The 25,591-nt window shown below is 43.7% G+C and overlaps 1 protein-coding gene across 3 annotated transcripts in view; it reads left to right on the forward strand.

Annotated features, from left to right (window-relative positions):
• Positions 1–25,591, forward strand: part of DRAM1 (DNA damage regulated autophagy modulator 1) — a 69,657-nt gene that overhangs the window by 22,213 nt on the left and 21,853 nt on the right. Inside the window, exons 1-2 of one of the 3 annotated variants that reach the window (XM_089308881.1) lie at positions 6,064–6,842; positions 22,503–22,570. In XM_089308881.1, the coding sequence (XP_089165007.1) occupies positions 6,712–6,842; positions 22,503–22,570 (199 nt within the window). In that variant the 5' untranslated portion in view covers positions 6,064–6,711. Of the gene's footprint in view, positions 1–6,063; positions 6,843–22,502; positions 22,571–25,591 lie in introns of those variants that run through there. The other 2 variants (XM_002711225.6, XM_089308882.1) reach the window with 2 other exon arrangements.

Here is a 25,591-nt window from a genome sequence, read left to right on the forward strand (position 1 = left end):
GGTTCCATTCACTTAGGTGGAATGATCCCTGTGATCTTACCATTGAAAATATACCATTGATTTATTATTATTGTCTTTTAAAGATTTATTTATGGGGCCAGTGCTGTGGTGTAACAGGTAAAGCTGCCACCTGCAGTGCCGGCATCCCATATGGGTGCCAGTTCAAGTCCTGGCTGCTCCACTTCCAGTCCAGCTCTCTGCTATGGCCTGGGAAAGTAGTGGAAGATGGCCCCACTCCTTGGGCCCCTGCACCCATGTGAGAAGACCTGGAGAAAGCTCCAAGCTCCTGGGTTTGGATCGGCGCAGCTCTGGCCATTGTGGCCAATTGGGGAGTGAATCAGTGGATGGAAGACCTCTCTCTCTCTCTCTCTCTCTCTCTCTCTCTCTCCCCCTCCCCCTTTGCCTCTCCTTCCCTCTCTGTGTAACTCTGACTTTCAAATAAATAAATAAATCTTTTAAAAAAATTTATTTATTCGAAAGGCAGAGTTACAGAGAGAGAGAGAGATCTTCCATCCTCTGGTTTACTACCCACGTGGCCACAATGACTGGGACTGGGCCAAGCTGAAGCCAGGAGCCAGGAACTCATCTGGGTCCCCTGCCAGGGTGGCAGGGACCCAAGTACTGCTGCTGCTTTCCCAGGCACGTCAGCGGGGAGCTGAATTTGAAGCGGAGCCAGGCAGGTCTCCAACTAGTGCACATATGGGATGCCACTGTTGCAGGCAGCTTAATGTGCTGCGCCACAAGGCAGCCCCCCCATTGGCTTTTTTTAAAGATATAAATGTGTATATATGAATGACATTTTTCATTTTCCTTCCTTGCTTTCCTTCTTCTCTCTCTTTTCTTTCTTGAACACATACTATTTACCAAATGTAAACAAATTGGGCATGCAGATATTTTTATAATGGAAATCACAAAGGAGAAAGTATCCTCTAATTCCAGATGACCTCTGCTAATATTTTGGTATATCCTGTTACAGATTTGTTTCCCATACCTATTTCTTATATATTAATAAATACACATACACTTTCCTTTACAAAATGATACATAGTACTCTGCAACCTGCTTTTATAGTTTAACAAAATTTTGTGAACCTTGTAAACAATACGTATTGATCTATAGTATAGCTTTTAAGGGCTATGTGCATTTTATTTTTTTTAAAGTCACTGTATTGATCTATGATTGATATATAAAATGCTGTCTATATTTAATGTTAACATCTTGAGTTTGGGAATAAATATACATCTATGTATAATATTTACAGGTATATACTATTTTTCAGTTTAATTACTTTATTTTCATTTTATTTTAAAGGCAGAGAGACAGACATAGAGAGATCTTCCATCTGATAGTGTTGATTCATTCTCCAAATGCCGGAAATAGTTGGGACTGGATCAGGATAAAGCCAGGAACCTGGAACTCCACTTGAGTCTCTCACATGGATAGCAGGGGCTCAAGTACTTGCACCTCATCTGCAGTCTCCCTGGTTGCACATTATCAGGAAGCTGGAATTGCAAATGGAGTGTGGACTGGGGCTCACCACACTCTGATACTGAATATGGGCATCCCATGTAGCAACTTCACTGCTGTGCCAAATGCTCGTCCCAAGTGTGAGATTATTCTAAATATGAAAACTTGACATTGAGTTAGTGCTGAAGAAATTACAGCATTTTTAATAAAGTTTTTATTTTAGAATAATTTTAAATGTATAGAAAAGTTGAAAAAAAAGCAGGGAGTTCTTGTATACCCTTCACCCAGCTTCCCCTAATGTGAACATGTTATCTAACCATGGAACATTTCTCAAAGTTCAGAAATGTAGACTAGCACATTGCTACTGAGAGATTTTATTCAAATTTCACCATTTTGCCACCATGTCATTTTCATGTACCAGGATCCAAGCAGGGCTTGCCATAGTGTATTGTCATCATGTCTCCAGAGTCCTCTGCACCCTGTGACAGTTTCTCAGTCTTTGTTTTTCATGACCTTTACACTTTTGAAGATACTAATCAGGTATTTTATGGAATGACTCTCAATTTAGGTTTTTCTGATGTTTTCTTGGGATTAGATTGAGATTATGGGCTTGGGGGGAAAGTATCAAAGATAAAGGAGGGGTGTAGCGGGTAAAGCTGTGGTGTAGCGGGTAAGCTGCTGCCTGCAGTGCCGGCATCCCATATGGGCGCTGATTCAAGTCCCGGCTGCTGCACTTCTGATCCAGCTCTCTGCTATGGCCTGGGATGGCAGTGGAGGATGGCCCAAGTCCTTGGGCCCCTGCACCCACATGGGAAGACCCAGAGGAAGCTCCTGGCTCCTGGGTTGGAATCAGCTCCAGCTGTTGCGGCCAACTGAAGAATGAACCAGCAGATGGAAGACCTCTCTCTCTCTGCATCTCCTTCTCTGTCTGTGTAATCCTTTCAAAGAAATAAATAACTCTTAAAAAAAAAAAAAAGGAGATGCTCATCACATATATTTGTATCTCATTCTGTCAGTATGATTTATTTATTTATTTTTAAAGATTTGTTTTTTATTTATTTGAAAGTCAGAGTTAGAGAGAGAGAGAGAGAGAGAGAGAGAGGGAGGGAGAGGGAGAGCGAGCTCTTCCCTCAGGTGGTTCACTCCCTAAATGGCCACAACAGCTAGGATTGGGCCAGGCCAAACAAAGCCAGCTGCTTTCCCAGGCACATTAGCAGGAGCTGGATAGGAAGTGAAGCAGCCCAGTCTTGAACCCTTGCCCATATGGGATGCTGGTGTTGCAGGTGAAGGCATAACCTCTGGCCCCATGATTTATTTTTTTGTGATGTTAACATCAGTTGACTGGTCAAGATGGTATCTGCCTGATTTCTCCTCTGTGAAGGTCATTTTTTTCCCCTTTCCATACTGTAGTCTTCAAAAGCCACACTCCAGGCCACACTCTAGGTGAAACAATACTGCGGTCTTTAGAATGGAGAAGAAATTTAGCATTTTACTGCCTGTGAATAAAAAATCCACAGGTAAGTAAAGACTTGGTGGGGGAAATGGGATTACCAGAGCTAATTTTCATACCCTTTTATCTAAGCTTGAGTTTTTAAAAAGTTGCTTTTGCAAGAAACATGACAATTTATTCCCAATAAAAGAAACAAACCTAATTCAGTGCCCCCAGATTATGTTTCTTTTTTTTAAGATTTATTTATTTTTTACTTGAGAGTCAGAGTTACACAGAGAGAGAAGGAGAGGCAGAGAGAGAGAGGGAGAGGGAGAGGGAGAGAGGTCTTCCATCCGATAGTTCACTCCCCAATTGGCTGCAATGTCCGAAACTGTACCGATCAAGCCAGGAGCCTCCTCCAGGTCTCCCACATGGCTGCAGGGGCCCAAGGACTTGGGCCATCCTCCACTGCTTTCCCAGGCCACAGCAGAGAGCTGGATCAGAAGTAGAGCAGCCAGGACTAGAACCGGCGCCCATATGTGATGCCGGTGCCTCAGGCCAGGGTGTCAACCTGCTTCGCTACAGTGCAAGCCATTCATGTTTCTAATAATAGTAAACCTGGTAATTCATACAACTGAAAAATCTGGGGAAATATAAAAGCATTCTCTTAAGCACACCAAAGATTTAACCAAATGATGAGGATTTATTGGTTTTAGATGTTGATTGCCCAGGGGCATTTGCCATTCAGGAGAGAGCACTGCGCAGAGCTCTCTATTGTCTCATGGGTGGGGGCTGAGGAGTTAAGCCTTGGAGACCAGAGCTCTGAGGCCAAAGTTAAGAGTGGGCAAGAAAAAACCAGGTCTGGCTTCAGGGTATCTGGGTGGTAGAGAAAATTTCAAAATTTCAGGCTCTAAAATGCTGAATAAACAGTGTTCCAAGTATCTGGAGAAAGGCAATAATATTAAGATTTAAAATTATTTCTAAAGTTAATTTTTCAAGTATGATGTCAGCATTCAATGAAAAATAACTTAACATAACACCTTAAAGTGGGAACTCCAGTGATAAAAAAATAAAACACTTTAAGAAGGAAACGGACTACGATATGAATTTGTAAATATTATGGGACCTGGTAGAAGGAAGAGGCAGGCCTCTTAAAGCAAATTTAGCATGTCCATCAACAGTAGACTGGATAAAGAAATTATGGGACATGTACTCTATAGAATACTATACAGCAGAAAAAAAAACAATGAAATCCAGTAATTTGCAACAAAATGGAGCAATCTGGAAAACATCATACTGAGTGAAATAAGCCAGTCCCAAAGGGACAAATATCGTATGTTCTCCCTGATAGGTGACAACTAACCGAGCACCAAAAAGGAAACCTGTTGAAGTGAAATGGAAACTATGAGAAACGGTGACTTGATCTGAAGCCAGGAGCCAGGTGCTTCTTCCTGGTCTCCCATGGGGTGCAGGGCCCAAGGACTTGGGCCATCCTCCACTGCACTCCCAGGCCATAGCAGAGAGCTGGCCTGGAAGAGGGGCAACTGGGACAGAATCCGGCGCCTCGACCGGGACTAGAACCCGGTGTGCCGGCACAGCAGGTGGAGGATTAGCCTAGTGAGCTGCGGCGCCGGCCCCAAGCTGTATCTTAACTGCTAGGTCAAATGCTCACTCTTGCATACTCGTTTTGTCAAAGATTTATTTGAAAGGCAGAGAGAGAGAGAGAGAGAGAGAGAGAGAGAGAGAGAGATACATATCTTTCATCTGCTGGTTCATTCCTCAAATGCCTGCAACAGTCAAGGCTGGGCCAGTCTGAAGCCAGTAGCCAGCAACTGCACCCACTTCTTCCACATGGATGACAGGGACCTAAGTACTTGAGCCATCATCCACTGCCTCTCAGGCACAATAGTAGGAAGCTAGGTCAGAAGTAGTGTCCAGTACTCAGACCAGGCACTCTGGTAAGGGATGTGGGTTTCCCCTGTGGTGGTGCGACATCCACACACACTCATTTTGAACAATGTATGTCTCTACTGTCTTCAGACACCTGGGAGTCCTCTGTGCACTATCAGGGATTCACTAACTGATTCCATCAGGGAGTCAGAAGCAACAGGGGAGCCAGATGACCCAGTGAATTCCCTTTGATGTCACAATTCCTCTGCATGAGGGAGAGTTTTTTTTGTGGTTTGTTTTTGCTTTTTAAACCTGATGAGCTAGTAAGAGAGCAGGAAAGGAGAGAAACGAGGGAAGAAGATGGAACAGAGAGGGTTTCAGAGCAGAGAAACCTCAGTAAAGTTGTACATTGGAACTCCATGGAGGACAGGTTTTGTGATTTTGAAACAGTCCTAATTTAGAGCTTCTGCTCTATTCAGCGTGATGGGCACTCACCCCACAGCCACATGCTCTCCTGAAAGAAAAGTCTGTTCTGCCCTCTTCACTATCAAATCACTCAGTCAACCAGAAGTCTGTGTTCTTACACTCCTCACTGCCAAATCAGTCAGTCAATCAGTTACCCCAAGACTCTCAGCAGGCTCAGCGGTAACCTGGCTTCTGGGCCCCTCTCCACCCCCTGCCTCCCAGTTCAGTGCTTTGCCAACTCCAGGCCAACAAGCACTCAGGCTCCCCGTTTCCACCTGTTTCCCCGGGCAGCTCTACTCACTGCTGTGCCTGGTGGGCCAATGTTTCCTTTAGAAACCTCTGATGTCATCCAGCAGACAACTTCCCCCTTCGTCTGACCTGGTTCCTGTCCTCAGCCCTGTGCATGTCTCTGTTTCACTTTTTTAAAAGTTATTTTTACGAAATTCTCTTTCTATTTAACATTCCATATAATTTTATTATTTTGATGTATATATCAGTCTCCTAGTCCCGACTGTACTATTTAGTCTTTGTAGCCTATCCCCTAACAGAGTGTGGCACCCAAGACATGTGTCTGTGACTGAAATGGACCCATGCTTGGTCCCTGATGACCCGGTGACCTCGGCCACATCCGTAGCCTCCGCATCGCTCAGCCACAGTTCAGCATCACCGACCTTGCAGGCGCCTTTCGCAACTCACCGCTCTTCTGCAGTTTGAAATACAGGGTTATCATTACTCATTTTAGGGAAAGTCTTCACCTCTGGGCTAGCTCAGATTGTGAGAGAGAAAGGGAAATGTCACTTGTAGGAAACAAATACTCCAGGTATTTGGAGAGATCGTATTTATTGGTGAGATCGGCACGATGGGCAGCCCCCAGCCGCAGCCCACCCGCCAGGTTTGCAGGTGCGTGCCCCGCCACCGCCTGCCCGGCGTCGCCGCACACCTCTGCCTGGGTCCCCGCAGCAGGAAGGACAGCCACAGCGGGTGGGGCCGGGGCGCGAGCCCGGGACCCCGGAAGCCCCGAAGGGAGGGTGCCGAAACCGCCCCCGCCCCCAAGCCCGGGAGGGAGTGACTCAAGAGCTAGGGCCGCCGAGCCGAGGTCGAGGCCGAGGGTAAGCGCCCGAAGCGCAAGGATCCGGCCATCGTGTCCGGCGGGGAGGTGGCCGCGCGCCCCCGCCTCGGCCCGGCCACCGCTTTGTGACTTCACGGGTTTCGCAACAAGCCCCGGCCGACCGCGCCCCACCCAGCCCGGCCGGGCCGCCTCGCCGCTCGCCGCCTCGCCCCGCTCTTCGCGCTCGCCCTCCCGCCCGCGCCGGGCCGTCCCGGCCGTCGCGGAGCCCGCCTGCCCCGCCGCTCCGCCCGTGGCTGCCCGCGCTGGGGCCGCCGCCTCCAGGCAGCCCGCAGCCCTCAGCCCGCCGGCGCCCGGCCGCGCAGCGCAGCGCCCTCTCGGCGGCGTTGGCGAGATGTTTTGCTTCCTGAAGGGAATGGCCTTCGTCCCCTTCCTGCTGGTGACCTGGTCGTCTGCCGCCTTCATCATCTCCTATGTGGTGGCCGTGCTGTCCGGGCACGTCAACCCCTTCCTCCCCTACATCAGGTGAGGGCCGGCCAAGCGGGCAGAGGGATGGGAGGGGTCGCGGCAGCCTCGGTCCCCGCGGTTGGCCTGGACCCCGGACCCCACGGAGCCGCGGCCGGAGGTCGGGAGGGAGGCCCAACTTGCACAGGGGCGCGGGAAGACGCTTGCCTGGCGATGTCGAATCAAAGCTGGGTCCTGCGAAGTCAGGTTTACGGGGTGGGCAGTGGATCCCGGTGTGGGCCAAAGAGCACACACGGTGCCCTCCTGCTCCCAGCATCCCTCCAAGTGGCTGTGGAGGTTCATTTTCCCTGTAGGGAAAGGGAGAATGAAACACATGATCCGCTGTCATCGAGGTCACACTGATGGCTATCGCTAGTCACCCAGAGAAGCAGCATTCGTACCCAGATTGCCCCATGCCAAAAGCGATGCGTGCTGCCTCCAGGTCCTTGGGAGTCTGACCCAAGTTCCCTTGGAGGACTACGGGCACTGTGCACCCAAAGGCAGAGCCTTGAACTTGCCAACAACTTGTGGCATCTCTTGTGTTGTTTTCTGCTAAGTTTTTCACGTGTTTGGGCCCCCACCTTTCTGAGGGTCGCATCACCAGTGCCAGGGACAACGGCCTGGCCCTTTCTGCTGTGGCTCCCAGCGATGTGCTGGAATAGAATAGAACACTAGAATAATCCATTCTTACCTAGGCAGTGGACTCCTCTGGATCTGCACTGGTTGATGAACCAATGATAAGGTTGGTGACACATCCAGGGTTTGTTAGCACTTCATGATAGAGACTGCGGGGCCTGTCCTTCCCCACACCCATTCTGTGGAGTTCTGTGGGAGTATCTTTGTGGGGAGGAACAGGTAAGGAAGAGGAGGCAAGAGGCGTCCAGATTCTAAAGTTGCAAGGAAGAGAGCAACAGATGGAGCAGTGCATAGAAGCGCATTGGTGGTGGCGGTGGTGGATTTGCCCATGCAGGAAGAGATGTTCTGTACAGAATTTCCCATCTGGTCCCGGGCTTGGCTTCTCATGCACATCTCTGTCCCAAGTACACGTACAGGTTTTGCTTCTCCTGTTCTGAAGCCTGCTCCTCTTAGGCTTCTGTGAAAAGGAAAAGCTGCTCTCTCTGCAGTGGTTTTTATTGAGAAAATAGTAGCTGTGGTTGTCCCAGATGTGAGCGTCAGAGACAGACAGTAGGTGATGTGCTCTGACCAGGCTGTCGGGGCCAAGGCTGGAGTCTTGGCAGAGGTGCCTGGCAGAGTTGTGATTCACCTCCCTCCATGGTGAACTTGAAAAGGGAGACATTCAGTCTTGCAGAAATAAGATGACAGGGTGCACCTCACTTGTCAGATGCTCAAGGCACACACACTCCAGAGAAGCAGGTTGAAATTTAACAAGGAAAGCCAAGAGTTTGGCTCAGAGGTTAAGACGCTGCTTGGAACACCTGCATCCCGTATCAGAGTGCTTGGGTTCCAGTTCTGGCTCTATTTCAGATTGCAGCTTCCAGCTAATTCATGCCTTGGCAGGCCGCAGATGATGCCTCGAGTATTTGGGTCCCTATAACCCATGTAGGAGACCTGAATTGAGTTCCCAGCTCCTGGCCTCTGCCTGGCCCAACCGTGGCTGTTGTAGATATTTCGGGGTTGAAAGAGCAGATATGAGTTCTTTCTCTCTCTTGCTGTCTGTCTCTGCCTTTCAAATAAAATTAAATAAAAATTTTAAATTTAACAAAGAAGCTTTCAGGAGAAACAGAATTATGAGAAAAAAAAAAAACACGTAAGGTTGTCTCCTGTTGCCAGGAGCTGTTGGCCAACATACACCAAACGCATGCTGTTGATTGCATGGACTTTTGACTTGTATGCTTTCTGCTAATGTGAGCAGCTAGAGCACTGGGTTTCTCCTTCCCCTCCTAGAAAATGAAGCTCCTGAAGCAAGGGCAAGATGTACATAAGAACCAGATCTACACAAGAAGTGATGGGAAAAACACCAGATTCCTCCACTGACCCAGAAAAATTGGCCATTCTCTCTTCTCTGATTTCAAAGCCTCCTCTTTTCCTCCACTCCCACTCCCTGTACATCCCTCCAAACACCCTGGCCTCCTTCCTCCTTCTTGGATACACCAGGCACACCTCCTTGTGGTCTTTGCACTGTCTGTTACTTCTGCCAGAATGTTTTGCCCTCAGATATGGCCAAGCTTTCTCCTTGTTCTGTGTTCACATATTACCATTTGAGTGAGACTTGTCCAGATCACGCTATTTTAACCGTACCCTACCACTCCTGATTTCCCATGCCCAGTCTTCCTGTTTACCATAGCACCAACCACCATCTAACCCATTATGTTATTTAACTTATGTTCACTACCTGTTTTCCCTCAGTGGCATGTAAGATCCATGAAAGCCCTTGAATATTTCTTGGACACTCTCCATTATTCCAGGGCAGGGCAGATCCTTTTGGGGAAAGTTTGATGAGGTCATTCAGTCGTGTGGTTGATCAGTGATTCGAAAGTTCTCAAAGTGAGTCCACTTTTACATGCTAACATTGTTCAACCAACTTGGTGGTACTGATGTTGTTAGCACAGTTGAGGAGCCAGGAAAACATTCAAAGTCAGTTTTTTTTTTTAATCGTATATTTGCTCCTTGTAACATTGTTCAGTGTGTCAGATAAATAGGCAGATAACTAGATAACTTCTAGATTTATGGAAGTTGCTCAGTTTCATAAATAGGGATAAAAATTCAAGTTAAAACTCACTGATAAAAAAAAAACTCTCTGATGCTATTTTTCATCTACTGAATTAGCAGAAATCCAAATGTTTGATAACACTGGTGAGATTTTGGGGAAACAAGCTCTCTCATACAGTGCTCATGAGACTGTCAATTGATCTGTGTCTATGGAGGCCCTTTGGCATTATCTATGAAAATGATACCCCCACACACATTTCCTTTGATTCAGCAACCCTCTTTTAGAAATTTATTCTGTAAGTGTATGTGCCCATATGAAGAGTAGCATACCTGCAGAGTTACTCAGAGCATTTGTCTGGTAACAAAACATTGGACATAATGCAAATGAGCATTATCCAAGGAATCCCTCAAGAAAAAGCCCTCTGTAAATAATATAAAATATAAAGCAACATAGTGATATGGAAAAATTTCCAAGAGACATTGTTATAAGGAAAAAAGTAAGATGCAGAACAAAACATACTACCATTAGTTGGGAAAAGAGAGGAGAAAAGTAATATATATTTACAGTAGCTTGTGGAAAGAAACTAATAGAAAGATTTATCTGTGTGTGATGTAGAGAGAGGTATGATCAGTGAGATATTAGAAGATGGGGCATAACAGTGATTCTACGATTCTTCCTGGCTTACCTTCTCATAGGTATGTGTATTTTTAGCCAAGTGGATAAGTTTCCTATCAGAAAGTTAAATTAAAAACTTGAATTCAAAAAACCATTAGATTTAACAAGTTGGAATAGCAAAAATGAAATTTCTGTATTTTTATGAAATCACTAGTGCAAAGATTTCAAAATCAAGGACAAATAAAAGTCAGCTTCAAAAGATTAAATTTTTACAAGGCCACACCCACATTCTCAAGCACATTCATGCTTAACTTGTGAGAGTTTCTCATATTTACTCTGTAACAAATCCCTTTGGCTCTCTTGAATCAACTTACCGACTTCTTCCTGCTGGTAGACCCCTTCCTTATACCTTCGTCTCTGGTACACGTCTCTTGCACCCATGATACTCTGTGACCCTTTACTCAAAGCTCTTCCAATCTTGCGTCCTAGCTTTGCTTTTCTTTTTAGCAGTTGTCTCACTTTCTGTGCAGATACAGTTTTGGTGGACAATAGATTGTGGGTTTTGGCCCCTAACGTTGTTCCTACTCATGGCCACAATCTCTACTCAAGAATTGATGGCAGAAACTGAATCACTTAAAATTAAGCCCCTTTAAAGGAGAACCAAATTGCCTGGTTAATGAAGTCAGAGGTTTGGTCAGGCCTTTGACTTCAAAAATGAAACTAAAAATTAGGAAAATAGCTATTTTAACTTGCATTTCATTAGCAATCAAAAAATTTAGTCTATAATCACAACTATGTGCTAATTCTTATAATGACAAAAAGCTGATTCTGATGCTGGTATTTTTAAAATTTGTATGTATTTTATTTGAAAAGAGAGGCAAGGGAGGAAGAGAAGGATCTCCCATCTGCTGGTTCCTTCCCCAAATGCCCATAATGCCGGGAATGGGCCAGGCTGAAGCCAGGCACCAAACTCAATCTGAGCATCCCACATAGGCGGCAGGGACCCACCTACTGGAGTCATTACCTGCTGCCTCCCAGGATGCACATCGGCAGGAAGCTGGAATCAGAAGGCAGGACTCAGACTGAGGTACCGGACAACGGAAGGGGACATCCCAAGCAGCATCTTAACCATGATGCCCCCAACGCTGATTTTTTTAAGGTGAGGATGCGTGAAATTCCCAGTGCCATCTTATGACTCTGTGACATAAAGTCCCTCCCTGTTGAAGGGCAATACACAGAGGTCCATTTTTGCAAAAATGTTTAAAATCTTCAATTCTCTTGATCCATGCCTCATCTACATATAAGGATAATGTCTTGTTAATTGACTGTCAAACAGAATATATGCCCCGAGAGGGTAGAGATTTGGAGCATATTGCATCTCCAGCATTTATCACAAGTCCTGACATACTGTAGGCAAATATTGGCTGAATGAAGACTAAGATATTTTATGCCAGACGGGCTTCTTTTATTCTCTTGTCAATTTCCTTTTCTTTACTGTTCACGGGTTCTGCCAGCACCTCATCATTCCTTGACTTGCCTGTGATTCCATTTGTTATCCACCACCACTGCTGACTTTATGAAATCCCCTGTGTTTTATAAGATTTGTGATTTCACTTTGTAGTCAGTTAAACTTCATTGTTGAATATTTTCAACATTTGATGATCCTCGTGGGAAGGAACAGAGAGTGGAGGCTAAGAACAATAGCTTTGGAACAGACAGACTAGGCTTGGATACAGGGTTACTTTAAAGTTTGTGGAAAAGCAGAATTAAAAGTTAAGTTTATTTTGGTGCAACTGTGTATAATTATTTTCATAATATGCATTTTCCAGAAGTTTTTGCAGACCTCTTGGTTGGCTCAACTATGTACTCCAGCTATAGGACTTTGGACAAGTTGCTTGACTTTGCTCTGCTTCCTGATGGGTTAATAATGGCACCTCTTCATGAATTAATATGTAACACATTGAGAACTCAACACCCTGGCACAAGGTCATAGTGAGTTCCCTATAAGCACTTGTATTATCAAGGGACCGATCTGCCTAGGTCTGGATAGATACTCGTGTTAGGTAGGAAATGCTGTGAGATTAGGGACTAATTTAGAAGTCATGAGTTTATTTGTAATATAACACCAGGAACTCTCCTAACCAATGTTGTATTAATGAACTTGCTGGGTTAACTGATAACTGCTTTCTCTGAGAAAATGCTGCCTGAAGGTAGTGGCCCCAGAAGACCTCTTCCAGTGCTGGCTACTCCTTGGCTAGTTGGTCACAATTCTTGCCCAATTCATTGTATTCTTATACAAAAACCAGTTATGTTTATTTCCAAATGGTATTTATGTTTATGCCATCATACTCTTTATTGTAATTGTGTGAGCTAATATATTTCAATTGTTGATCTATGAATGCAGAAAAAGTGTAGTTTCTAAAACAATTTAGTTGAGGGGCCAGTGCTATGGCATAGCAGGTAAGTTGCCAACTGCAGTGCCAGCATCCCATATGGGTGCCGGTTCGAGTCCTGGCTGTTCCACTTCCAATCCAGCTCTCTGCTATGGCCTGGGAAAGCAGTAGAAGATGGCCCAAGTCCTTAGGCTCCTGCACCCACATGGGACCGGGAAGAAAATCCTGACTTCTGGCTTCAGATCAGTGCAGCTCTGGCTGCCAATTGGGGAGTGAACCAGAGGATGGAAGATCTCTCTCTCTCTCTCTCTGCCTCTCTTTCTCTCTCTGTGTAACTCTGACCTTCCAATAAATAAATAAATCTTAAAAAAAAATTTAATTGAATACTTTGGAAAGATTCAAAAGAGATAGATTGGCAAAAAAAAAAAAAAATAGTTGCAGTCCATTTAGTAGTGGATCTGCAAACTATACAGATCCAGAAAAACTGTTAGGGAAATTGGAAAGATTCTATACTCAAATTGCTTCTAAAGTATCTTCAAGATTTCCCTCTACTTTTTTTTAAAAAACTTTTTCTTAAATATTTATTTATTTATTTGAAAATCAGAGTTACACAGAGAGAGAAGGAGAGAGAGAGAGAGAAAGAGAGGCCTTCCATCCACTGGTTTACTCCCCAATTGGCTGCAATGGCTGGAGCTGTGCCAATCCAAAGCCAGGAGCCAGGAGCTTCTCCCAGGTCTCCCACACAGGTGCAGGACTTGGGCCATCTTCTACTGCTTTCCCAGCCATAGCAGAGAGCTGGATTGGAAGTGGAGCAGCTGGGACTTGAACTGGCACCCATATGGGGTACCGGCACCTCAGGCAGTGGCTTTACCCACTAGGCTACAGCACTGGCCCCATCCCTCTACTTTAAAGAAAACGAAATTGGAAATGAGGTGATTCAGAGCAGATTTGGTTTATGTGCCGGTAAGACATAACATAAACCTATACTCTAGTGGCCTTGGTCAAATCAATGTATCTTCCTATGCTTTTAGATAAAATGTTTGTGATGTGCATGTGTCTATGTAATTTTTTGATGACTTTTGCTTAAAGAAGCATTATTTTTAAAAGATTTTATTTATTTATTTATTTATTTGAGAGGTAGAATTACAGAGAGAAAGATCTTCCATCTATTGGTTCACTCCCTAAATGGCCACCACGGCCAGAACTGAGCTGATCTGAAGACAGGAGATTCTTCTGGGTTTTCCACGCAGATGCAGGGGCCCAAGCACTTGGACCATCTTTTGCTGATTTCCCAGGCCATAAGCAGGCAGCTGGATTAGAAGAGGGACACGAACTGGTGCCCATATGGAATGCCAGCACTGCAGGTGGAGGCTTAGCTACACCACAGCACTGGTGCTTAAAGAAGCTTTAAAAAAAAAAAAAAACAACACAAAAACAAAAAACAAAAAAAACAATTTTAAAAACTGAGAGGCAGAAAGAGAGACAGACACAGAGAGAGTACTCAAATCTCTGGTTTATTCTTTAGATGCCCACTATGGTTTCAGGTCAGGACAGGCTGAAACTGGGAGCCCAGAACTCCATAAAGGTCTCGCAAGTGAGTAGTAGAGACCCAGTCACTTGAGTCATCACCAACGCACCCCACACGTACATTGGCGGAAGCTAGAGTCAGGAACTAGAGCCAGAAATAGACTCAGGTGCTCAGATGTAGGACATGGTTGTCTTAACCACTAGACTAAATGCTTGCTCCGAAAACAAGTTTGGTTTTTGTTTGTTTTTGATTACTGAGACTACACTGAATTTCATGCATTGGTGACTTTTGCTTCACTAGTCAACTATTCCAATAGGGACCAGGAGAATATTCAAATAATGAGGTCTGTGTGCGTAAAGTCCCTTATTCTGTCATGATGTTAATGAAACTTCGGTCTTTATGGTGCTGTGATTATTATCCCATAATATTTCTTAACCATAGTGTCATAAGGAAGAAAACACAGGTATGTCATCTAAAACTTCAGGCTAGAAAAGCATCATCCTTGAAATGGTAATTCAAAATTGACTATTTTCTTCAAGAAAGCATGACCCAAATTGTTTAATTCTAAGAAAGACATAATAAGAAAATTGGAGATCCCAAGCTTTCACAGTCCCAAAATTAAGGTGATGCATGCAGTGTTGTTTGACCTCTGAGCCAGTTATATAGGTACATAGTTTCTCCTCTATTTGGTTTAAATTTTCTACTTTAATTTGAATGCTGAGTACACTAAATTAAATAAAGTTGTGAATATCTTTCTGCTGTTGTTCTCACTTTTGAAAAGGTCTTAGGGGGCCAGCATTGTGGTGTAGTGGGTAAAACTGCTGCCTACAGTGCCAGCATCCAATATGGGTACCAGTTCAAGTCCTGGCTGCTATGCTTCTGATCCAGCTCCTTGCTGATATCCTGGGAAAAACATCTGAAGATAATAAGTGTTTGGGCCCCTGCCACCCACATGGGAGACCCAAATGAAGCTCCTGACTCCTGGCTTCAGCCTGACCCAATTCTGGCCGTTGTGGTCATTTGGGGAGTGACCCAGCAGATGGAATATTTCTTTCTCTGTCTCCCCGCCCCATCTCTATTTCTGACTTTCTTTCTTTCTTTTTTCTTTTTCTTCCTCCCTCCTTCCCTCTTTCCTTCCCTCCCTCCCTTTCTCCCTTCCTTCCTTCCTTCCATCCTCCTTCCCTCCCTCCCTCCCTCTCTTTCTTTTTTAAAGTTTATTTTTTTTATTTGGAAGATAGAGTTACAGAGAAGCAGAAGCAGAGAAAGAGGTCTTTCATTGGCTGGTTCATTCCCCAAATGGCTGCAACAGCTGGAGCTGGGCTGATTTTAAGCCAGGAGCCAGGAGTTTCTTCCAGGTCTCCTACATGGGTTCAGAGGCCCAAGGACTTGGGCCATCTTCTACTGCTTTCCCAGCTTTAGCAGAGAGGTGGATTAGAAGTGGAGCAGCCGGGCCTTGAACTGGCCCCCATATGGGATGCCGGCTCTGCAAGCAGCAGCTTTACCTGCTATGCCACAGCGCCGGCCCTAACTCTGACTTTCAAACAAATAAATAAATGTTAAAAAAAAGAGATAGGATATTGATCAAATGTCAATTGATGCAAGGCTGACAACTATCAGACTTAAGTGTTTAGTCTCAACTTAAAAAAAAAATAGTGCTCTTGAGCAAGTTACTTACCTATAATTGTTTCCTCATTTTTAAGAGCAATATTAAGTACTTTCCTTATAATGTTAATGAAACTTCAGTCTTTATGGTATTAGTAAGATTGAATAAGGTATCCCTGGCAGAGTATAAGAGCTGAGGAAATGTTTATTTCATTTTTTTTTCTTTGTCTATCTGGTAATATTAGCATCTGTAGTCTAAACAGGGAAGATTTCTAGAGACTTCCCTCAAAAAAATGTCCCCAATCTGCCCACTTTTCACCTATCTCTTTATCAGTGTGCTGTCTGAGCCACTGCTGTCTCTTGATAAAGTACGGAAATGGTTTACCAACGGCCTCCCTGGTTACTCTTGGCTCTTGCAACTCCTTTAAAAATGTCATTCAACTTCATGTCACTTGGCTGCTCTCAGCTCTCTACTGCTTCCTGTCATTTTTAGGGCAGGATCCAAAATCCTGTCCAAGACCATGACTCCATCCTCCATGTGGCTCCTGTACCACAAACTCTCCTCCTTGTTCAGGCTTCCTTACAGTTTTGCTAACACGTTGCCATCCCAAGACCTTTGCCCTTGGCTGTTCCCTGTGTTTGTGGTTTTCATGGCCCAGATATTTGAATGCACACTGTCTCCATTCGGGCTATCATCAAGGTTACCCTTTCCAATTAGCTTGTAACAATTTTTTGCTTTTTTTTTTTTTTAAGATTTATTTATTTATTTGAAGGTCAGAGTTACAGAGAGAGAGGAGAGACAGAGAGGTAGAGAGGTCTTCTATCCAATGGTTCACTCCCCAAATGGCACAGCCGGAGCTGTGCCGATCCAAAACCAGGAGCCAGGAGCTTCTTCCTGGTCTCCCGTGTGGGGTGCAGGGACGAGGACTTGGGCCATCTTCTACTGCTTTCCCAGGCCATAGCAGAGAGCTGGATCGGAAGTGGAGCAGCCGGGTGTCGAACTGGCGCCCATATGGGATGCTGGTGCTTCAGGCCAGAGCGTTAACCCGCTGTACCACAGCGCCGGCCCCATGCCTGTGACAGTTGAACAGCTCACCTCCCTAACTTCTCATCCATGTTTCCCTTTATTCATGGCACTCATTGTTCCTAGATTATTAATTTTTATTGCCCCTATAAATGTAAATACCACAAAAGAGGGACTTTGTTTTGTTCACCTCTGTACTCATCATGCTTACAAAATTGCCTGTTACATAAAAGGCAATCGGTAATCATGTATTGAATCAAATAATCTTTGAGTTTTTTGTGATATGCTAAGCTTTTGGAAGGTAGTGAATTATCTTTTCATCTCCATGTACCCATCACCAACCACTGTTTCTGACACTTAGGTGGTACTTAACAAGTTTTATTATTATTATCATTAGTAGTAGTAGTAGTATTTAAAGATTTATTTATTTGAAAGAGTTAGAGAGAGGGAAAGGGAGAGACAAAGAGAATCTTCTATCCAATCACTCCCCAAATGGCCACAGTGGCTGGGGCTGGGCCAGGCCAGGCCAAAGCCAATAGCCAGGAGCTTCATCTGGGTCTCCTGCAAGGGTGTCAGGGGCCCAAGCACTTGGACCTTCTTCTGCTGCTTTTCCCAGGCCATTAGCAGGAAGTTAGACTGGAAGTGGAAGCAACTGGGACATGAACTGGAGCCCACAGGTGATGCTGGCTGCAGCATTACTATGCCACAATGCTGGCCCAAACAACTTTTTAAAACTTTTGTTGTATATGTGAACAAAGAGGAAATTCAGATTGATGAAAAGAAGGAAAATTGCTTATGTTGATATAACTATACTCTGGTGCTTCATATCGTAGAATAGTCCCCACCACAAAGTTAGCCCTAATATTAAAAACATCGAATAAAATGTAGTGTGACTTGATTTTTTATTAGCATACTTTTTCCTTTCAAATAATATGAAGGAAATAATGGTCTCCTTGTACTGGTACTTTGTTACTTTATATTTCCAATCCTCTTCAATCTTCTAAGCATGAGCCTAGCGTTTCAGGACAATCTAATAAGCCCTAAGCCAGAGACACTGATAATGTCGCATCTTGTTAACATCTAAATCCTTCCAATAAACCGTAACTCCAGTCTTTGGAGGTAATGCAATTACGGGTATCAAATTATTTAAAGAACAGCAGTTGACCAAGTTTCGGGAAGTCTTCTGTTATCAGGCTTTTTTTTTTTTTTTTTTTAGTCTTGTTTTCATTTCTTTAAGCATCAAGTGATTATGCACTGGCTTAACATTTAAAATTAGTCTGGAAAAGGGTGCTCCAGTTGGCTTAACTTATGGAAGTGTAAATACAGAAAATGTGGACATAAATTGATTTCTAGCTACAACCTACCCTAAAACAACTATGTACATCAAACAGCCTCAACAGCTTCTAAGCCACATGCAAATAGTTAGCTGTTCTTATCCCTGGACAGTTTCCAGGAAATGCCATTTTAAGGAGGAGACCTGGGAGGTCATGAGTGGGTCTAGGGTGGGGCCAGCCACACTGCTGAAACCACCTATGCACAATGGTGTGGTGGAAGATGGGTAGAGAGGCTACTACTGTTAGGTTGGGAAGCAACTGTCTTGCTGCTCATTCATTCTCTATCATCCAACTACGGGTTTCCTTTGCTGTCTGCAGGACATTGATTCCAGGATCCCCTCAGATACTAAACCAGGAGGTGCTCAAGTCTCTTGAATAAAATCATGAAGTATTTGCTTGTAACTTTAGGCACATCCTTTTTTACACTTTTAAATCATCTCTAGGAGGTGGACATTTGGTCTGGAAGTTGGGACACAGATTGAGATGCCCACATATTCTGTTGGGGTGCCTGAGTTCGATGCCACGTTTGATACCCAATGCTAGCTCCTAACTTCAGTTGCCTACTAATGCAGCCCCTGGATGGCTTAAGTGATTGTGTTCCTGCCATGTATGTGGAGCCTACACTGGCTTCGAGGCTCCTGGCTTTGGGCCCAGCTAGGAGTCCATAGCTGTTGTGGTTGAGAAGTGGGCCAATGGATAGAAATTCTTTTTCTCTGTATCTCCACCATAAAGAAATATATAGAAGAGTTGACTTAAAATCATTTTTAAATGATGTATTAATACCTAATAAAATATAAGTGCCATATAAATAGTTATTACACTCTGAATGTGGGGAATAGTGGTAAGTGATTTAAAAATAAGAAAAAATCTGAGCATATTCAGTATAGATGTCGTTAAAAATTATTGTGGATCCCTCACTGGTTGAATGCATGGATATAGAACACATGGCCAGTTGCACCTGTATCCTTGCAAGATAGGATCCTTTAATATGAGCTTAAAATTAAAAGCTACCTAAGCTCTCTTGATTGCATTCTGGGTAAACTCATTTGGATTCCAACATCAGGCAGAAGATGTGACTCAATATGTACTTATGAAGTAATATTTAAGATCCGAGACTGACTTATAAGAACATTTTTCATTTAGAGTTGTGATGTCTTTCATTTTAATGAAAGGTAATGGACAGCCACTACTATTCTTGATCATTCTTAGAAGTGTCCACATTTTCATTTTTGTCCAGAAAATTTTCATGAAACATTCTTGAGCAAAATTTCAGCTATTATAATTAGGTACCATTTTGCCATCTAGTGAATATAAATCACAAACTCCAACACTGCTTTCCTGACTCAGGGATTTGAGACTCAGATTTATCTAATATTTTATTGCTGAACAATGATTGTGTCTGACAAGTATTTTGTTGATAAGTGAATAAATTTTATAGTTGAGTGCAGAGCCAAATCTAAATTTTGGAACAATGGTTGTTTAATCCAATACCGGGTTATGAATTTAGCGCATTACTGTCTCCCCTAGTTGTTGTTGTATTGATATTGCTTGTGTTGTAATGAAAAGGCATAGGAAAGTGGGTCCACTGGTACTCTTGCATTGATGGTATATGTTACAGACTTGGTAATCCTGAAGGAAAATTAGATTTACCATGGTAGTATTTGTTTAAAAAGTTTTGCAATTAAAATATGGTATTTGAGAAGCTATAAGGTCTTGCCTAGTTTATATATTCCTGGTATCCAACCAAAGAATAATGATCCTTTCTCTGTACGTGATGGTTCATTCCCATGTGCACTGGAGCCACCTGGTGTCTGCTCCTGCAGGTCAATGGGAGTGACTCTTCTTCCCAGCTCCATCTTCACTGACGTGCTTTTTGACAGTCTGAATTTTGATGTGTTGGAAGTATTTTCACCATGGAAACTGGCAAATGCTACACACCAGGTGCCTTCCAAGGACTGGCTCTCAAATATTTGCTAGCATATCAGTGTTTGTTCTCTGTCCCCATTCTCCTAATAGTTTTGCTCCTCAACTGCTGTGGGAGATGTTAGAGGCAGGAAAGTTGGGCATTAGATACCCAGCTGAGGATACAGATTCCTTTATGTAACCATGTGACCTTGAATATATTATATAACCTTGCTAATACCCAGTTTCCTTTTTAGAAAAGTGGGGTCAATATAGGACCCCCTCCTCCAGGGTTGTGAAGATGAAATAAGATCATGCACAGTAAGCATGTAACAGTGCCTGGTAGATTGTTTATATTCATTGTGGTATCTGTTAGGTCAATTTTCCCTCAGTACATACTGATAGTTGCTCATCCAACAAATACGCACAGAATGGCTATTTGAAAGTACTTTTGGTTTTTAAATGTCTGATTAGACAAAAAGAAAAACACCACCCTGAAATTCTGAGTTTTCAGATCCCATGTTTGATGTAACCTGAATGTACATCTGGGCTTTTGACAGAGGTCCTGGTTGGCCATCAATAGACATAGCCCCTCAGTTGTATGCCCCTAACTCTGTCTTGTAAGTATCTTCCCAGCTCTTCCATTTCCTTCCCTTTTTCCACAAACAAGCAAACACTGCTCTTCCTAAGACATTTCCTCTGCCTTTGTTCCCATCTGTGGCTGGAGGCTGCCTCAGGCAACTGTAGGCTGTCCCCTGGTAGCTGCTCTCTTATACCCTGAGACCAAGAGAGGAAGGCTCTCAGAGTTCATTATCCGGCACAAGTGCTGCCCAAGATTGTGAAATGTCTCTGCCTTTTTTGCCTCTTGCTGGTTCCCACCCCCTTCTCATTGCCCGCTCAGCACCAGGCTCCAGAGGAGATCTTGCACACTGGGTGACCTTCCCCACCTTGGTCTTCTTTTAGTATGAAAATGGTGCTGTAGAAAAGGTGGTCATGTTAAATTCCAGATCCTTCAGTGTCTTACAGGTGAAAGGGACACTGAGATGGAAATAATTGGGAATAAAGGCATTTGTTGTACACGGGGCCATGTTCCTCTTTATTCTCCTCTTTAAAACATTAAGTGTTCATTAAACTTAAAGGTTCCTGCTTTCTGCACACACACAGGCTTCTTGTAGGATTCTTCACACACTTTGAAGTCGATTTTTGCGGCATGACCAGTTTTCCAATACTTGAATTTAGGTGCTACTTTTAAATGTGGAAACACTCTAAATGGGTACAAGTTGTTTCATGTTTGGAGCTTTTCTGTCATTGGTTTTAAACTGGAAAAGTTGTTACGTGAGCAAATAACAATTTTAAACTTGGCAGTAATGAATTAAAAATTTAACCCGTCAAAGACTATTTTCCAAATCATTTAATTGATAGACTGTAGTTGAAAATGTTTTATAGACATTTTTTGTTAAAATAACTTACCACAATTAATATAACCTCTATCCTCTTGTTTCTACGAAGTACCAACAGAGATAATAATGCCCAGCTTTTCATCATTATGTTTTTAGCAGTACAAAGTCTTGTGCACAAATCCAATTATTTAAAAATTAAAGTGGTATATTTTTATATAATATCTAAATAGTGCAATTTTCAAATGTGATTTTAGATTTGTTGTTGTTAAGAAAAGCCTTCACAATTCTTCACTGAGAATGAACACATACTAAATTTTTTTTTAGGTTTGATCATTTGAGGAACAGCAGTACCATCTATTTAAACATGTCCTGGGGCTGACATTGTAGCACAGCAGGTTAAGCTGTTGCCTGTAACAGTATCCCATGTAGGAATTCTGGTTCTAGTTCTGATGTGCCTGCTTCCAATCCAGCTTCCTGCTAATGCACCTGGGAGGGCAGCAAAAGATGGACCACGTGCTTGCACCCCTGCCGCCCATGTTGGAAACCCAGACAGAGTTCCTGGTTCCTGATTTTGGTCTGGCCCAACATCAGCTGTTGCAGCCTTTCTCTTTTTATCTTTAAAAAAAAATAATAAAATATTTCCTTGATTTTTAGTGTAGAAAAAAATGTAATCTTTCATGATAGAAACAGAGATTTTAGATTTTTTTTAAAAGATGTATTTATTGACTTATTTGAAAGGCAGAATGTCAGAGAGAGAGAGAGAGAGAGAAGGAGAGAGATTGAGATCTTCCATTCACCAGTTCACTTCCTAAATGCCCACAACAGCTGGAGCTGGGCCAGACCAAAGCCAAGAGCCCAGAATGCCATATGGGTCCTTCCTGGCATGGGTGGCAGGGCTCAAATACTTGGGCCATCATCCACAGCCTTCAAAGGGGCATTAGCAGAGAGCTAGATTAGAAGCAGAATAGCCTTGACGCAAACCAGCACTCCAATATGGCATGTGTGCATCCCAAGTGGAGACTTACCCTCTGTGCTATCATGCCTGCCCAATCTAAATTTTAGATTTTTCAGAGTTGGAATGGAAACAGTTTAGAACAAAATCAAGATAAATCTTTGGAATTCAAAGTGGCTGGACTCTAAATTCAACAATTGTGTGTCTGCTCAGAGGTCTGAATTCCTGTGTAGTAACTGGGTTGCTTTTTAATTTCTCAGTGATACAGGTACAACACCTCCGGAGAGTGGGATTTTTGGATTTATGATCAACTTCTCTGCATTTCTTGGTAAGTACACATTATTATGAATACATGAGTCACAATCCCAAATGAAGGAGAATGTTATTTATAGTTTGTGTATTTTTTAAAAGTACAACCTTTGCAACTAGAAACTTCTCCCTACTTTGAGATACTAAAATGTATAGAAATCTAAAATTATTTATACTCCCATTTTAGAGCTATTTTTTACTTTATCTGCCAGTTTGACACAGGATTTTCCATAGGTGATTTTAAATACCAGACTTCTAAAATGGATCTCAATTTTTTAAAAAAAAGATTTATTTATTTATTTGAAACACAGAATGACAGAAAGGGAGAGAGGCAGAGAGACAGAGAAAGAAAGATCCATCTTCCATGCACTGGTTCACTCCCCAAGTGGCCACAATGGCTGAGGCTGAGTCAGGCTCAATCATTCCATCTTCTGCTGCCTGCCAGGGTGCTCATTAGCTGGCAGCTGGATCTGGAAGCAGAGCTGGAACTTAAACCTAAGCACTGGATGTTTGCAGTCCAGGTATGATATGGGATGTGGATATCCCTAGTGGTGTTTTAACTGCTGTGCCAAATGCCCCTTCCTGAAATAGATGTTGAATGAGGTATGGGTCAGAGTTTGCTCCGTGGTTAAGACACCCACATCCCACACTGAAGTTCCTGGGTTCAAGTGCCAGCTTTGGCTCCTGGTGCATCTTCTGACTCATGCAAGCCCTGGAGGCAGCAGCGATGGCTCAAGTAATTGGGTTCTTAGCAGCCAAGTGGGAGACCTGGATTTAGTTCTCAGCTTCTGGCTTTTGCCCTGGCCCAGCCCTGGCCATGGTGATCATTTAGGGCAGTGAATCAGTGAGTGAGAATGCTTTGTTTTACTATTTCCTTCTCCCTCTCCCTCTCCCTCTCCCTGTCCCTCTTCCTCTCCTCCCTCTCCTTCTGCTTCCCTTCCTCCACAAACATCCCTCTCTGTCTCTCCAACAGAGAGAGAGAGAGAGAGAGAATAAAAATAAATGCTGTCTTTTTTTAAAGTTTTGATATATGGCCAAGGCACTTGTATATGCCAAAGACACCTAATGGATAAGATAATGTGTCTCAAGGTGTTGTCTAAAAGCAACTTATATGAAAGTCATCTGGGATTATGGATAAAATGCTTGTTCCTGGGCCATACTAGGAACCTATTCAATCAGAACCTTTGGGAGTGAGACTGTGTGTTGTAAATAAGCACTCAAGGTCACTTGGACGCTCACTGAAATTTAAAAACCACAGACCTGTTAGAGACCTGTTAGGAAAGAGGAGAGCTGAAGCAAGGGATAGTTTGTTTCCAGTCCAGGAATGATTTGTCTTTTCAGTTTCTCAAACGCACCTGAGATGTAATTGGTAGGATACACACTGTTGTAAGCCAATTAATATAATGTACATTTATTACAACTCTTTTACATTGAATGTAAAACCTAACTCTATCATGAGGAGATCCAAGTTATAGATATCAGATATAATCCCACCCCATGGAACAATCAGGTGTTTGCCAAAGACCTCCTTCGTTAACCGCCACTTCCTGTCACTTCACTCTCTACCTGTGTGGGGTCAGAAAAGAAAATGCTGGAAACCCTGTTCAGTGACTTGGCGTCTTCGGAATTTGTTCATCCTAGTTGACAGGGAAAATTTTACCTTGTTGCTCACTATGGTCCTTTCTCCTCAAGGTTTTGGAGGAGAACCAGGGGAAGTAGAAATTTGGGGTTAGTCAATCCTGGCATCCTGTTTCCACCATCCTAGCCAAGAGTCCAGACCCAGAAGATAGATTATTTTTATCACTGCAAGTGATCAATGTGGTTTTTTGCTTCTAGGCATGGCAGAAACTATATTAAATATTCATTCAAAATTGTCTATGGTAGGGATGGACATTTAGCCTAACAGTTAATACTCCAACCAGTAAGATGCCTGTGTCCCACATTGCAGTGCCTGGGCTTGATATCCAGCTCTAGCCCCTGACTTTGGCTTTCTGCTAACACAGATCCTTGGGTGCAATGGTGATGGCTCAAGTAGTTGGGTGTCTGTCACCACATGGGAAGCCTGGACTAAGTTGCTCTAGCCTTTGCCAGGTTTCTCTCTAAAACATTCTAGGGTATCTGGTTAATTGATGAGCTATTCAGAAAGACACACTTGTAGTAACTTCTTTATACCATACACGTAAACCAGTCACCTTTGAAAGAAGTAAACAAGAAAATCAAAACTCTGAGATAATTAAATCATTGGAGAGTATTTTAAAAATCCTGTGATGGGCCGGCACTGCGGCTCACTAGGCTAATCCTCCGCCTATGGCGCCGGTACACCAGGTTCTAGTCCCAGTCGGGGCACCGGATTCTGTCCTGGTTGCCCCTCTTCCAGTCCAGCTCTCTGCTGTGGCCCGGGAGTGCAGTGGAGGACGGCCCAAGTGCTTGGGCCCTGCACCCCATGGGAGACCAGGAGAAGCACCTGGCTCCTGCCATCGGATCAGCGCGGTATGCCGGCTGCAGCGGCCATTAGGGGGTGAACCAACGGAAAAGGAAGACCTTTCTCTCTGTCTTTCTCTCTCTCTGTCCACTCTGCCTGTTAAAAAAAAAAAAAAAAAATCCCGGGATGGTGAGCCTACTCAGAGCCCAAAAGCTAAATAGGAAAAAAATTGACAGATTTGAACAGATAATGACAGTCGGGGCTGGTGTTGGGGGAGGGGCAGAGGGGCAGTTAAGGGTGCTGCATGGGAAGCCTGCATCCCATATTGGAGTTCTGATTCCAGTTCCAGCTTGTCTGCTTCTGATCCAACTTCGGGCTAATGTGCACTCTGTGAAGCAGCAGATGCGGCTCAAGTACTTGGGTTCAAGTATAGGAACAGAAGGAGTTCCTTGCTCCAGGTTTCAGCCTGGCCCAGCCCTGGCTGTTGCAAGCCTTTGGGAAGTGAACTAGCAGATGGAGATCTCAGTTTCTCTCTTTCCTTCCCTCCACATCTCTTGCTTTCTGTCTATCACTCTGCCGTTTAAATAAAATGAAAATTTTAAAAGCCTAAAACTTCTA

Source organism: Oryctolagus cuniculus, chromosome 11 (assembly GCF_051225735.1).
Source record: "Oryctolagus cuniculus isolate XC-2025 breed Fujian yellow rabbit chromosome 11, ASM5122573v1, whole genome shotgun sequence".
Taxonomy (NCBI): domain Eukaryota; kingdom Metazoa; phylum Chordata; class Mammalia; order Lagomorpha; family Leporidae; genus Oryctolagus; species Oryctolagus cuniculus.